The sequence below is a fragment of the Paracoccidioides lutzii genome (genome assembly GCF_000150705.2).
Source record: "Paracoccidioides lutzii Pb01 unplaced genomic scaffold supercont2.7, whole genome shotgun sequence".
Classification (NCBI taxonomy): domain Eukaryota; kingdom Fungi; phylum Ascomycota; class Eurotiomycetes; order Onygenales; family Ajellomycetaceae; genus Paracoccidioides; species Paracoccidioides lutzii.
Window position 1 is genome coordinate 108,921 of NW_015440953.1, and position 15,001 is coordinate 123,921.

Sequence of the window (15,001 nt, forward strand, 5' to 3'; positions counted from 1 at the left end):
AGAGCTATCGTGCCCTCCATAATACACCGTTCCTATTGACTTTTTTTGGTCTCCCTTTTATTTCGCATGTGTTATTTTTCATCCGTTTTAATATTTTTTCTTTTCTCTGCCATGTGGATTAGAGCTGGTTCTCAAATCCTATATGTGGAAAATGTCAGAATGGTGCGTGGGAGATATGGACTTGACTGCTCTTCGCTTTTCGAAATAGAAGAGCCTGATGGTCTTTACTCGCGCACCGCAGACTACACCGCTATTTCCTCTCGTTGGCCTAATATTCTGCTCTATATTTATTACTACTACAATTATTCAGTTCCCTTTTTTCCTTTTTCTGTTTCCTTGAGTTTTCACATGTCTCTGCTTTACACAGTGAGCATCAGGTTGGGAATATAAGGAATTCGAATTTGTTCACTCATTACTGCAGATATTATCATTAGCGTTTCTCTTATTTATCTTACCTTTTTTTCCATTTGTCTATTAGTCGATTTCTTACATATGTTCATTTTTTTTACAATCTAGTATTATTATTTTTTATTTTTCTTTTCTTTTTCTTGGCTTTCTCTGCCTGCCCTTCTGTTTCTGTAAATTATGTATATATCTTGCCATTTGCCATCATTCTACTTTATGTTTTTGCTGCTACCTGTGTATATTTTGAATTCGGACCACCGAGGCTCTCAATCTTTGCTATCCATCTTTTCTTTCCGCATCTGTCGTTCTTAAATGGAAATATCAGAGACGAACTCTGATTCGTTACTTTGGCTTTGCAGGGTTTTCTCCCTACCTGACCTCGTTTTGATATAACTAAACTGTACATCAAAGTCGAATGAATATATTTCCCCGTCTCATTTCCCCCTTCGCGCTTTCAGTGTGTATATTACGATTGTCTGTTTGATTTGTTCTCTATTCTGTGCTTTTAGAAAGTTAACTTCTTATCTTATGGCATGTTTAATTCCTGCTTGTTTTGTCTGCGCAATTACCTCATGTATATAACTGTGAAATACATCTGCAGTTACACCTTTATCTTTAATCAGCGGGAGTGAACTTGTACATTTTATCCCTTACTTAACCTATCGTAGATTGTACTATCTTTTCCTTGCTCTTAAGTACGTAGTTAAATTAGCTATATACGGGTAATTTGACCCCAATGGATAATCTCAACATGTAATTCCTATTGATTAGGAGTTATGTAGATTAAATCAGTCTGTTGTATGGTTAAATAACGTTCATGAATGTAATTATAATAGGATCTGGAAATGAACAGTGAATCATTTATTATTTATGTACAGACACATAGGCATGAGCAAGCCATAAACACAATTGTAGGTCTTGATGGAATACAAATTGGCAATTTTTTCCATCTCCATTCTCACACCGTCAGGGTAGCAGGAGATTGCGGGCAGCTTCGACAAAGGAACCAAAAAAAAAAAAAAAAAAATTGAACCTGTTAAACATTCCACCCATCCGACCTCCTCCACAATCCCCTTCCCTTCAACAGAACCCAGCACATAAACACACTATCACAACATCAAATCCACACAACCGACACAACTCCCTTACCTCCCCCTCAACATCCCCCTCAACCACCCCCTCCCTCTCCCCCTTCCCCCACCACCTCCCAAAACTCCCCAAAACATTCCCCCACCACACGTCCCTTCCCATCAAAAACAACCCCCTCCCCCCTCAGCAACCCCACCTTCTCCGTCGCATAGTCCCCCCCACTCCCCCACTTCCCTTTATACCCGCCGACTGTGCGATCCGACGCCAACACGCGGTGGCACGGCACGTCGGGGGCGAAAGGGTTGGTGCGCATGGCGTTGCCGATTGCGCGGGGGGAGGAGGAGAGGTGGGAAGCTAGGGTTGCGTAGGTCGTCCAGCGGCCGCGGGGTATGGAGAGGAGGGTGCGGTAGACTTTGCGTTGGTGGGGGGTCAGGGAGGGGTGGGTTGTGAGGCGGCGAAGGGTGGGGAGGAGGGCTGGGTCTATGGATTGGGATTGGGATTGGGATTGGTTTGTGGAGATGGGGTTGGAGGGGGGTTTAGGGGTTGTGGTGAGGGCTGGTTTGGGGTTGGCTTTTGTTGCTTTTGCGGTGTGAGATGTTCGTTTTCTGCTTGAGATTGCAGAGGTGGTGAGGGTGGTGGTGCGAGCCCGTACGGTGGCAGTCATGGCTCTCTTTCTTTCTTTCCTTCCTCTTATTTTTCGGCCCGTTCTACGAAAAAGCCCTGATGTAGGCTTTTTGGATGCTGGCCTTGCCGTGTAGGATACGTTGATGGCAGACTTAGCCGTATTTATGTATATATTTTCAATATATACCGGTTCTTGTAGAGTTCAATATCTCATAGATCCAGGCGGCTGTAGGTCCTCCTGTGTCTGACACCTCATGTACCAGGATCAGAACCCTGATGATATATATTAGCAATGGCCATCCAATGCTTTGCAAGTGCTTGCGAACCTATGCCTTGTCCTTTCCACCAACATTCAAATCGCTTTGTATTCCTTTGCTGCTTTCTCCCATCTTCTCCTTTTCCTCCTCCTCGGGGTGACGCGATTCATAACTAAATAGATATAACTAGTTAGTTATATACCTTCCGCTGATTAAGCCACTCGTCAGCGAGCACGGGATCACGTGTTGGAAAAACGTCCAATCGGAAGAGTTTATTCCTCGCCGAATCTTGCAAGGAATATAGCCAATGAGAGGCTGGCGGAGGATTAGTTCTGCCGAGTTCTGCTAACCAAAGGAGCGCAAGGAACCATCACGGAGTATTGCTTGTTTGGCGGTTGCTCTCGACAGGACGGAGTAACTGGCCTACGGAGCATGCTCTGTTCAAGAGTGGCGTTGGAGGTCCGCTGTTCGCTATTCAACGTAGCTACAGCTTGGGTCAGATATGGGGCTCTAACAGCATCGGCCCCGTTAACTTGCCGATTCCAGTGGTTTCCAATTGCGCAGGTCCCTTCGAGCAGGCCGTTGCCAGCTGCTCCATGATACAACCCCTGACGCTCAGCGGGATGACTGCCGCAGACATATCCTAAGGGTGGATAGGAGGCTTTGTTGCATCTACTAACCTCCTAGCAGCACTGGTGGATCTTGTCTTGACATTCTGTCCTCGTCCTCGCGACTGCTCGTGAGTGGATGTCGCAACCTCGAATCATCTTCGGTTACCTAAGGACTCGTGCTTCAATTCGCCTTCTAGTACAGTCTACAGTTCCACTTAATAAAGCAATAAAGGATCGCAACACACTCAACAAACTCAACAATCCGCCACCCTCGCCCTGCCCAATGTTATAAACGTACCATCATTCCACCTCCCTAACCCCCAGCCCCCCAATCATCCCATTCGACTCCACGCTTCCCTCATCCACCAACTTCTCTGCAGCCTCAATCCCCATCACCGGAACCTTATACTCAAACCTCTTGCCCTCAGCCGGCTCCCTTATGCTGCCACCATCGCCATCCGCCACCGAATATGGAAACGGCAGGTATTCCGGCAACAATCCCAGTTGGCGCAGCAGGCCGCCTTGGTCCCACCATATGTGCTCGTGGTAGAGGCGGTCGCCCCGCACATTAACGATGGAGACCATGGGGAGACGGACGCGTTGGTTTGTTGCAGGGATGGTTGGGATGCTTTTTGTGGAGTTAGTTGGGGGCTGGGAGATGTGGAATGGGATTGGAGAAAGGGGAAGGGGGGTGGGGTTTAAGTGATGAGTTGTGACTGATTAAGTGCCAAGCGGGGGAAGGGAGAGGGGAGGGAAAATCTGCCTTACAGCCAATCTATCACCTTGTCATGTGTGAAGCTGAAGATGAACTCATCGATGATTCGATCGATGCCGACGGTGCGGCTGATGAGTTCTATATGGGTGTCGTCTGGATTATTGAAGATGAAATGGTGGTGGTAGAAATTGGAGAGGCGGGCGCGACCAATGCCTCCTGTCATCTATTCATCTATTATTATTTGGTAACGGGTGACCCTTTTAGGATTCCCTTTTTGCTTTTTTGCTTTTGCCCGGGGAGAAATATCTATATCGGACAAACCAACCACTCACCGTCGGTACATGATTAACATACGGCTCCTGCACCATCGTCCCCATCGTCTTAGCTACAGACCTGTCGCCGAATTCAAAGTACGTGTGCTCGTCCCATATAGCCTCGAGATCGAAAAATGGCCCGCCGATCTTGGTTTTCAAAAATGATAGAGTACGGGTATGTGCTACTGCTGCCGCTGAGGGGTCGAAATCTGCGTGCTGGGGAATAACGAAGTTGGCAGACTTTGCATCTGGGTATTTGTGAGCAACCAGATTGCCTCCTAGTGGAGGTGTGGGTGTATTTTTGCCCGGAAGATGGAGCAGTCTTGCGATGTTGATGTTGGCGTTGACGTTGCCATTGTTCGTTCCGCCGTATGAAACTATGGCGACGATCTCAGCGAGTGTTGAGAATGAAGCGACAGCTTCCTCGCTGAGTGTGCTAGCGTCGTATACTGGCATAATAGAGTTAGCGGCTATATATTTATATATGTATTTTTATTTTTCGGGTTTTCGATAACAGAAAGGTCATAATTAAAAGCATGAATTTCTGGCTTAATCAGTGTTTCCCTCACAGATCAACCCGAATTTATCCTTCACATCACACTCATCTGATCCCCTCAACGCCTCCAATCCCTCCCGTACTGCAGAGAGAACAGAATATCCAGATCCAGATCCGGACCCATGCTCCGAAACCGTAGCCGGCGCCCGCACCTCGACCACGGCATATCCCTCCTCCGCCCATTTCTGCAGCGGTGGAGGATCCAGCGTCTGCTTAGTGTTATCTACGACTATGCCATCCGGAAGCACAAGGAGCAAACCCGGCCCATGGCCACGGCGCGATAGTGGCGGTTGGAGAGTGATGTTCGGGCCGAGTTGTTTTGGAGGGGCCGAAGGGAGTGGCACGGGCGCTTCTTGGATATCCATTTGAATTTATTTATTCTTTTTAATTTTTTTAATTGGTTGTTTTTGGGATCTGTAGCTAGGAGAATTCATGCATGCGCACTCATTTAGGTGTTCTGTGAGTAAGGGAGCGTCGTGTGGGGAAGTGGTCAACCGCGTGGTCGATGTAGCTAAGCCTTCGCCCCCGCGTCATCGCGAGCCAGGGAAAGGGCCTGCTCGGTTAGTTGGGCAGTGCACGTATAAACTATCCACCGGCATCAGCTCTGTTTCTTCGAAGGATCTATTACGTTCACCAAACTACGGTGTGTTGCCCTTGTCACCCATCTGGGAATACATCATCCAGCTAGTTACTTAAATTTTAAAACTTCGTATGTCCCTAAGTAATACAAAGAAAAAGCTGCATTGTAGCGGTTCGCCTCACTAATTGTAATTGCTCAAATTTCCATAAAACATGTACCGGAGCGAAGTCTAGGCACCGTTGTTAAGACTTGGGCAGCTTCCGTTCACCTCAAATCAAGCAACATGTCCAAAGACTGATTCGGTTTTTGGGTTTGCCGGATAGACAGAGTTGCGGTCAGCTACGTCGACCTTTAGAAGAGTCCAGAATGTGCTTGACGGTCCAGAGTTACTTCAGAAACCAGATCATTCTTCGGAGCAGACCGAATTCAGGCAGGTAACGACTAAGCAAGTCCCCGGTGGAGTAGTGAAGACCTGGTTGCGCGATAGAGCCGGACGGAGCGGAGCAATGGCAAGGACGAAGGCAAGGGCTTGATTGCGCGCTGCGCAGTGTCACGCCGTCAATTGGGTCTGGAGTCGATGTTTCCCCTCCCTCCCTTCAAAGATCCGGGGTCGTAAGTCACCCATTTCCGCAGTCAGACTATGATCTAATACCCGCCGCAACGCATAGGGTCGATCGCTTGAGATCTGCACTTGTTATTGTCAAGTGATGGTTCAAGGAAAACATCAGTATTGACCACCGCAAGTTGATGCACGCTGGGGTACCAAGATGCGTTTATCAGAGTTAGTGTCATTGAAGTTCGTTAAAATTCAACGCGCTATGGAAATTTTTGAGATCATTGACAGTAGTTATGAAAAAACGAAATCTCTAAACCATGCTGCAAGCAGTTGAGAGGAGAAAAGAAGGGGAGATGAAAAACATGGTTAATCCGAACAAAAAGAGCTCTCAATGTTACGTACTCTCGCTCCTTTTTCGCACCTCCAGATCACTTGGAGCTGCAAATTAATGGGCATCATGAGCCCCAAATCTGCCTCCTCATTCAAGCCTGAGCAGAGAGACTACCGATAGGCCAGTTGACGTGTAGCCTATTAGAGCGGAACTATCTGGGCGGAACTACCTGGGCGGGTTCCAGCGCTGCTCTGGCCCTAACTTTTGTAGAATGGCATCGATGTATGAAAGATTTGTGCAAAAAATCTAGGATTCGCTCTTAACTGGTTATGCGTCGCAAAAGAGGCAGGCCATTCAATCATCCGTGTCTTTGTGTGTTCAAATATATGGAAATATAGGTATATAGATGGCGTAATAGTGAACGTCGGATATTAATAACAGTTCCTCATTGCACCTTCTTCGGCTCTTCTTTGCGCAAGGATTCAATAACATCCATTAGCTGTGAGTTAATAATTTCAAAGGTTGATTGTGGCCGTGGCTGTGCAGAGAGATCTTGAGGGGTAGCTAACTTAGTTAACTAACGTAGTCCAACCACCAACCTTCTGGTCTACTTCCCCACCACGATTCAATGACGAGAAAAGAGAAGAAAGCGAGCAATCTGATCTACCGTTATGAAAGTACGCAACATCTTGATGTAGAGAGTGTGTGGAGCCATTGAACATTCAGGTCATCATGCTCTCAGTGTAGAAAACAATTCATAATATGTTTTAGCTTTTTTTTCTGTAGAGTTATTGTGCGAATTTGAATTGTAAGGTTATTAAATGGTGGAAAAAGTTGGACCAGAGGTTGGTGTGCACCATAGTTCGTGGTTACCTAGGCAATATCCCTGCTCAAGCATCCTCACTAGACCGCATGTAGGCTGGATGGTGGCTGATGCACCGGGGATGATGAGATTGAGTTCGAAATCTCAAGGACGGAGGGGGAGGGGGCGAACTAGAAAAGCATCCATGGACAAGCCAGTTGTTGTTGCGAGGGAAGATGAAGATGAACCGTCGATGATGATCGGGGTATAGATTTCCATCCATCTGCCCGTCCGTACATATATACACACCTTCCCTTCTAAACTTGCTCCGAGTGGGGTGCCTTTAATAACCTCTCCTTGTTCCTCCAGCTTGGTTTCCATGGCATTCATTGCATGTTTTATTGGGGATCCACCCAAAAGAATAACAACATCATAGCGGTTGAATTGATTTGATGCATGAGCCACCACAGCCACCATCTAAAGTGGTTGTCACAGAAAGGGAAGTTTGTAGGTGCAGTATCATAGTGGAGTATTTATTTATCGAGGATGCCTCAACAAGCGCCTTGTTGACTCGGCGGACAAATGGTATGATAGGAGCCTGTTATTTTTAGCTGGTCCAAAATAAACAATTGCTTGTTTTTTATTTTTTGTTTTTGCTTTTTCTTCTTCTGTTTTCTTTGGCGAGCTCGCTTGTGTCGTATTCACTCCAGCTTTAAAGAGTTTAGTTAGCTCCTTGGTGAAGAGTTGGGAGTTGAAGCCTGGTGTGGACTGCGCCAGCACCAGCCTTGTCATTCCTTGCCTGCTCGCTGGCTTAGGGAGAACCAGAGCGTTCTTATTTCTTCTTCTTTTCTCTCTTTTTATTTTACTTTTACCATTCCCTCCCGGAAGTTCCTGTATCAGAATCAGCATTTCGGCAATCAACGCTCATTTATTCATCTTGGAAATAGAATCTTTTGGAACAACCGCCTACCTGAAACGAGACAACACCCGATCACAGACTTAAATCTCACCAGCTAATACAGAACTTTCCAAGGTAGCTTGTCTCTGACAGGCGCCTGAAACAAGGACGACCCAGGAAAGATACCTGCTTGGCTAGATCTGTTAGAGGAGAGGAGGGGAGAGGAATAGAAAGGAAATAGAGACAGAAAACGGTAGAGAAAGGAATAGAGAAGGGCGGGATGTCATATAACCGTCTAGGTCAGTGGATGATCAAAATGGATCCTACATGTTCCCAATGTTCCCTTTTTATCCGCCTCGTCCATGTTCAATGTCGATGTTCTATGTTCATTACGTCGTCTTGTCGTCGCTTGCCCCGGGGTGACGTCTTCTCCTGTCCTGAGCCGCACCTCAACATCACTCTGCCCCATACCCCAAACAACTCCCCTACAAACTCCCCTACACTACCTCTGTCTTACATCCAATCACTCTCCTAATCTTCCAATTACCCCCTCACCCGCTGCTGCTGCTGCGGCTTCATTCGTTCCATCTTCCAAAACCCCTCGTTTCATTTCGTTTGTCTCTTGAGCTGCTCTTGTTTTCTGCTCTTGCTTCCCCTAGTTCATTGCAATTTCAAGGTCAATTCCAACCCCAATTGCAGCTACAATCCCCCCCCCCCCCTTCTGCCAACCTTTTCTTGATAGGCGCACTCCAAGGCTGCGCCTTTGGCCATTCACTTAATCCTTTATAACATCAGGGCACCCCCCCCCCAGGAGGGTTGCTGTCACGGAACATACCTCTCCATCTCCGTGTAATGTACATGCATTGCTAGCTATAACACACTGCCAGTAAAGCAAGATCTCTGAGGCTGAAACCAGAATTCTGACTGACACCATTCACCAGACTCTTCTCAGGACGACGACCCTCACGATCTCGGGATGAATCCAAATAGATCCGACCCCCATCGAACGCAGTCCCCGGGGAGACCTCTTCACGGTTATCAGCTGGAAGGCAACCCAAACCGAACCCCTTCCTTAGGGAGACCCTTTCGTGGCTATCAACTGGATGACAACCGATACCAGCAATATGGACACCTGGAAATGCCCTCAGGTGACCGTCTAGCTGACCAGCCAACCGTGAGACATAATTCCACCCATTACACTCAAACCCTTTAAACCCCCATCCTAAACCCTTTAACCTTTTAGTACTCCGTTGAAAATATACAAAACTCCTATGGTCACAACGAAGCCTATGAAACCGCTAACCCATATCGAGCCTCCCCCCTGGCGCGCACGGAATATACCATCTCCCCCGAAGCACATCACGACGCATACTATACCCAACCCTACCAACCCACAGCCCCGTCCCCTTCCGAATACGATGCCCAGCCATTCCCCTCGCAGACCCCGCAGCCATACCACGATGATGAAGTCCCCATTCTCCAAAATCCATATCGTCCGAACCCGCAATTGGCATACCAGGAGTCCGCCCTCGCTCCAACACCAAGCCCGGCCCCGATAAGAAGATGGAAGACCGTAAAGGAAGTCCAGCTATTCAACGGCAATTTGGTGCTGGATTGTCCCATCCCACCCAGACTGCTTAGCCAGGTCAACCATGCCAAACCACCAGAGCGCGATGAATTTACGCACATGCGCTACTCAGCAGCGACGTGTGACCCGGCTGATTTCTACAATGAACGCTTCACGCTTCGCCAGAGGCTGTTCGCGAAACCCAGGCATACGGAACTGTTTATTGTGGTGACGATGTACAATGAGGATGACTTCCTTTTTGCCCGGACTATGATTGGTGTTTTTGAGAATATTGAGTACATGTGCTCGCGGACGAATAGCAAAACATGGGGTAAGGAGGCTTGGAAGAAAATCGTCGTCTGCGTTGTTAGCGATGGACGTGCGAAAATTAACCCACGCACCCGCGCCGTGCTCGCCGGCTTGGGCGTATACCAGGACGGCATCGCTAAACAGCAAGTCAACGGCAAAGACGTCACGGCACATATCTACGAATATACCACGCAGATTGGAATGGAGTTGAAGGGCAACCAGGTCCATCTGAGACCGCGCTCAGGAGTGCCCGTGCAAATGATATTTTGCTTAAAGGAGAAGAACCAGAAGAAAATTAACTCGCATCGATGGTTTTTCCAGGCTTTCGGGCGCGTGCTTGACCCGAATATCTGCGTGCTACTGGATGCGGGGACGAAGCCCGGGAAAGACTCTATTTATCATCTCTGGCGCGCCTTTGATTTACAGCCCATGTGCGGCGGTGCTTGCGGGGAGATTAAAGCGATGTTATCGCATGGCAAGAGACTGATCAACCCTCTCGTCGCGGCGCAGAACTTTGAGTATAAAATGAGTAACATCCTCGATAAGCCCCTCGAGTCTGCCTTCGGTTTCATCTCTGTGCTACCCGGCGCGTTCTCCGCATACCGTTATGTCGCACTACAGAACGACAAGAATGGCCAGGGCCCGCTGGAAAAATATTTCGCTGGCGAGAAGATGCACGGTGCCAACGCGGGCATATTCACGGCAAACATGTACCTAGCCGAGGACCGGATATTGTGCTTTGAGCTCGTTGCGAAGCGGAATTGCCAATGGTTGTTGCAGTATGTGAAATCATCGACGGGGGAGACAGATGTGCCTGATCGGATGGCGGAGTTTATATTGCAGAGACGGCGGTGGTTGAATGGTAGTTTCTTCGCGGCGGTGTATGCGATTACGCATTTTTATCAGATATTTAGGAGTCGGCATAGTTTTACGAGGAAGTTAATGTTTATAATTGAATTTGTTTATCAGACTATTAATATGCTTTTTGCGTGGTTTGCTATCGTGAGTTTTATTTCCCCCCTCCCCCTTCCCCCCCCGGCTCTTAGAAACCCATGTTAACATGTTTCTACCAGGGCAATTTTTTCCTCGTCTTCCACATCCTCACCAAATCCCTCAGCGCCGCCAATCTCCTCGGTCAAGTCGGGCGTGTCCTCGGCGTCATCTTCGAATGGCTCTACCTAGTCACCCTTGCCACCTCCTTCATCCTCGCGCTGGGTAATAGACCGCAGGGCTCCAACAAATTCTACATGACGATGGTCTACTTCTGGATCGGGATAATGATTTACCTCACGTTCGCGGCGATATTTATCACGGTGAAATCGATTCAGGCGGAGACGGCAGATAACGATTTTAGTTTTCGATCTATATTTCAGAATCATCAGTTTTTTTCAATGATTGTTTCGTTGATGTCAACGTATGTGCTGTGGATTGTGGCTTCGTTGTTGTTTTTTGATCCGTGGCATATGGTTACTTGTGTAAGTTTATTTTCCCCCTTTCCCCCTTTCCCCTTTTCCCCTTTATCCACAAAACCAGCCCATATTCCCAACAAGATAGACAGGAGAAAGGGAAAAAAAGATATAAATAAAAATAAATAAATAAAAAATTCCAAACTAACGTTCCCAGTTCCTCCAATACATCCTCCTAACACCAACCTACATCAATGTCCTAAACATCTACGCCTTCTGCAACACCCACGACATAACCTGGGGCACAAAAGGCGACGACAAAGCTGAAAAACTTCCCAGCGCAAACCTAAAACCCTCCGGAAAAGTCGACGTCTCCATCCCTCAAGACGACGGCGACCTGAACGCCCAGTACGAAGCCGAACTTCTCAAATTTGCCTCCAAACCGCCCAAGGAAACCCGCGTTGTCTCCGAGGAGGACAAACAGGAGGACTACTATCGCGGCTTCAGGTCTGCAGTGGTGCTTGTGTGGATCTTTTGTAACTTTGCGCTGGCGGCTGTTGTGCTTAGTGCTGTGGGCTTGGATCGCATTAATCTGGATACGTCGAGGGAGCAGAGGAGCACGGTATATATGGCTGTTGTGCTGTGGAGTGTAGCGGGGTTGTCGCTTTTTAGGTTTATGGGGGCAATGTGGTTTTTGGTTACGAGGCTGGTGAGTGCTATTACATTACATTTCTTTTTGGTTTTGCTCTATGTTGCTCCTTTTATATATATATTATATTATATTATTTTTTTATTTTTATTTTTTGGCGGCTAACGATGTTGTTTTGTTTGTATAGTTCCGCGGCGTGTAACCAGGGAGACTTCGAAACAAGGGCACTTCGTCGCCTTTGTTTTCAACCCGTTTCGTCCCGTTCCATTCCTCGCGGGCGGCAAATGTAAACCCAACCTCCCGTCCTCTGCTCGGTTTCTGCCGCTTCGATGAACGACAGACGGCATTATTATCACCGGAAGGAATATTTTGATTAAAAAAAGAAGGGCGCGAGATGTACGAGAACGATATTTTCATGTTTTTAATGCCTCAGTCGTTTGATTTCATGTTTTTTACCCCTACCACTGGTTGCTTTAATAAACCCTCTGCATCGCTGATGTCTAATGTGGTTTATGTTATCATTTTATTCACTTTCTTTTTTTTGATGTATTTTATTTTAAAAAAAAATCTTTATTGTAAAGGGGTCGAATGGGGGGATGGAGTGATGTATCATAGCTTGTTTTCTCACTGTTTTCTACGTCGCTTTTCTTTTTTTTCTTTTTGCTCTTAGCTACTTTATTTCTCAATGTTTTCCATATGCGCTTCTATTCGTCAGTTTGTTTGTTTTGCAATATCCCCATATATCATATCATAGTACAGTGCCTGTTGTTGCTTTATGGTCTGCTTTTCCCATTTTCACTGTTCAGAAGATGAGGAAGAAACATGTAATATGTGGAACGTGTCTTCACTGATGGAATAATATGAATATATTGATGTATTGATGTTTACATGTGCATAATTTTATCTATTTGGATTTTATGGATGGGGATGAGATATTTATTTTGATATCATTTTTCTCTTGGCTTTATCTGATGATTTGAAATGGGTAGTTAGTTGTATACGTGATGCAAAAGTGCCACGGGTGTAAATAGCCAAAAAAAAAAAAAAAAATAAATAAATAAATAAAAAGGCACGATACACAATACATCAGCTGTTCATTCTGCGGAGAAACGCCCATCCGTAAATAACACCGGGCAGCAAATGGAAACAAGAGGCAGTTACACAAGAAGGAAAAAAGGTCCGCAGCAAGATTTCAACCGCTCACATCAATGCAGTTCACAACTCAATCTGGCAGAATCAGATACGATCACCGAGTCTTGGAGTGGACGCACAGGGCAATTCCACCCAGCACCATGAACATACCAAGCCAAGTTGCTGTGCAAAATCATGCCAGTTAGCGCAAGCAATCGGATATGGGGAATTGCAGAGATATCATTTGTCTGCATGCAGGCTTACATTTTGATATCACTTTGCCCTCGACGTACCACTCTCCCAGGACGGTGAAGAGGAATGCGATTGAGTTTGTGATTGGGACGGTGAGACTGAGTTCTGTAGACGGGTTAAAATGTGGGAGGGGGTGGGTGATTTGCATTGGGGAGGCGGGAGGATGGGGGTTTTGGATGTTACGTAGAAAATTTCCGTATGAACGGAACCATGTTCCAGGAATGTGAGATTTCAGGAAAACCAAAGGGGGATAACTAAAGAAAAAAAAAAAAAAAAAAAAAAAAAAAGAAGAAGAAGAAGAAGAAAAAGTCATGCCATCATATAACTAGTTAGTTACAAATGCATACCGTGTTTCCCAACCAGCAGAAAAAACCACACGCTCCCCGTTACGTTCAACAGCAACGGGACGGAGTAGCCGGGCGTCCGCAGAAGATCCACCACGGTCTGAAGCAACGGTAAGAGACTCCTCTTCAGCCAGGAACAGCTGGAGCCGGAAACATCCTCTGTTCCTCCTTGCTGTGGTGATGCTCTGCGCTGATTCCGAGCGTTGAAATCGACGGCTGCGCGGCGGATGAAGGGGGTCGTGAAGCCCCATGCGACGCCCACGAGGAGGAAGCTGAGGATGTAATTTAGGAGGCTTGGGGGGCTGTCTCCGATATTATGGTCCATTGTTGAGCTTGCTTAGCATGTTTTATTTTCATGGACGGAGTCCACGGGCAGGCGGGGAGGGTTTGACCCGGTTGACACGGGCGGCTTTTGTTTGGGAGCAGGTCCTCGGCCAAGCGCAAGCTCCAAGGGTCAGGGGGGTCAAGATCCAGTTAAGCTCGGCGCCAATCGCAGCCTCCTGCGCATTGCGTGTGGATCAGGGGCACCGCCGGTTGGTTTTCCGGATTCGTTAGATAACCCAGCGACATTTTATTTTGCATAGCTTGTAAAAAACGGAAAAAGTCCCGGAGCGCAAGCAACTCCCAACTCCGCCCAGCTTCTGTTCTGTTCTTATATCATCATCCCTTTTTCGTCCGGCCGTCCCTGTATCGGAAGCCGGGCTAGCTCAATCGGTAGAGCGTGCGGCTCTTAGATCCGTCAAATGTCGCTGTCATGTGACCGCAAGGTTGCGGGTTCGACCCCCGCGTTCGGCTCTGCTTGCTTTTTATCGCTCTTCACCGTGTGGAATACGTATGTATATATATGTATATATATGTATATATATATATATGTAATATATGTTGTAGTTGCCTCTGTCAGATTGGGGTCTCCTTTTTGCTCTGGGGATTTTGTGAGAAGCTGCTGATGGGGGTGGTGCGTAGAGACAGGTTAGAGCTGAAACTGATACTTTTCCCCATACATACATACATACATACACTGGCATGTTGTCTTTTAGCTGACTGGGTTCTAATTGTCCCTCCTTTTCCCCGCCAGCCCCCTTCTGGGCCTCTGGACAAAGGCCCAAGTCGAAGCTGAGACTCTGGGATGATGAGCTGCCCAGGATATATTTATCCGCACTACAAGGCCGGATACCGCGAGCTGCTCTGCGATGAAAGTGAAGGCTCTCTCTCCTTGTACTAGTTACCTTATCCCGAGAAAATCCATTATCAGGAAGCAAAAGTGTGGTTAACGGCTCTCCATTTTACGACGCTAGCAGTCAAATTGGTACAATCCAACAAACTTACGGCCGCTGCAGATCGATCTTCAGATGGTCGTAATCGACTGTGGTGATACGATGAATGCCAAATAACAGTCTAGGGGTAGCTAGGACCCCCCAAATCATGTTATGCTGCATCGATATTCCTTTTTGATGGAGTTGACAGTTGCACCAACATATTCTATACCCTTGCGACGTCTGGAGCTTCAATGAGCAGTTAGTTCTCCATGGAAGATTCCTGGGAGAGGAATGGATGGTTAACATCCAGCCTGCCATGCTGACGGATGGCAATGATGCGTCACTGTTC

General features: G+C 47.1%; 5 protein-coding genes and 1 non-coding gene across 6 annotated transcripts; 2 read left to right on the forward strand and 4 right to left on the reverse strand.

Moving 5' to 3' along the window:
* Positions 1 to 1,573: 1,573 nt before the first annotated feature.
* On the reverse strand, positions 1,574 to 2,158 carry PAAG_03339 (hypothetical protein; the record flags this gene model as incomplete). The annotated part of the gene is made up of 1 exon (XM_002794748.1): positions 1,574 to 2,158. One exon carries the CDS (start codon positions 2,156 to 2,158, stop codon positions 1,574 to 1,576), a length of 585 nt encoding a protein of 194 aa, XP_002794794.1.
* Positions 2,159 to 2,444: 286 nt separating this feature from the next.
* Positions 2,445 to 4,936, reverse strand: PAAG_03340 (hypothetical protein; the record flags this gene model as incomplete). The annotated part of the gene is made up of 8 exons (XM_015844934.1): positions 2,445 to 2,525; positions 2,578 to 2,690; positions 2,803 to 3,018; positions 3,056 to 3,152; positions 3,296 to 3,614; positions 3,755 to 3,924; positions 4,034 to 4,464; positions 4,585 to 4,936. The coding sequence occupies 8 exons, from the start codon at positions 4,934 to 4,936 to the stop codon at positions 2,445 to 2,447; spliced, it is 1,779 nt and encodes a 592-aa protein (XP_015701908.1).
* A 1,547-nt stretch (positions 4,937 to 6,483) lies between these two features.
* On the reverse strand, positions 6,484 to 7,230 carry PAAG_03341 (hypothetical protein; the record flags this gene model as incomplete). Its single annotated transcript, XM_015844935.1, has 2 exons — positions 6,484 to 6,602; positions 7,089 to 7,230. 2 exons carry the CDS (start codon positions 7,228 to 7,230, stop codon positions 6,484 to 6,486), a joined length of 261 nt encoding a protein of 86 aa, XP_015701909.1.
* Positions 7,231 to 8,714: 1,484 nt separating this feature from the next.
* Positions 8,715 to 11,871, forward strand: PAAG_03342 (chitin synthase; the record flags this gene model as incomplete). The annotated part of the gene is made up of 5 exons (XM_015844936.1): positions 8,715 to 8,912; positions 8,982 to 10,616; positions 10,688 to 11,089; positions 11,238 to 11,729; positions 11,857 to 11,871. 5 exons carry the CDS (start codon positions 8,715 to 8,717, stop codon positions 11,869 to 11,871), a joined length of 2,742 nt encoding a protein of 913 aa, XP_015701910.1.
* Positions 11,872 to 12,915: 1,044 nt separating this feature from the next.
* PAAG_03343 (hypothetical protein) lies at positions 12,916 to 13,721 on the reverse strand (the record flags this gene model as incomplete). Its single annotated transcript, XM_002794752.1, has 3 exons — positions 12,916 to 12,983; positions 13,065 to 13,157; positions 13,400 to 13,721. The coding sequence occupies 3 exons, from the start codon at positions 13,719 to 13,721 to the stop codon at positions 12,916 to 12,918; spliced, it is 483 nt and encodes a 160-aa protein (XP_002794798.1).
* A 371-nt stretch (positions 13,722 to 14,092) lies between these two features.
* Positions 14,093 to 14,191, forward strand: PAAG_11585. The gene has a single exon. It is a non-coding gene; the product is annotated as a tRNA-Lys (tRNA).
* The last annotated feature ends 810 nt before the right edge of the window (positions 14,192 to 15,001 follow it).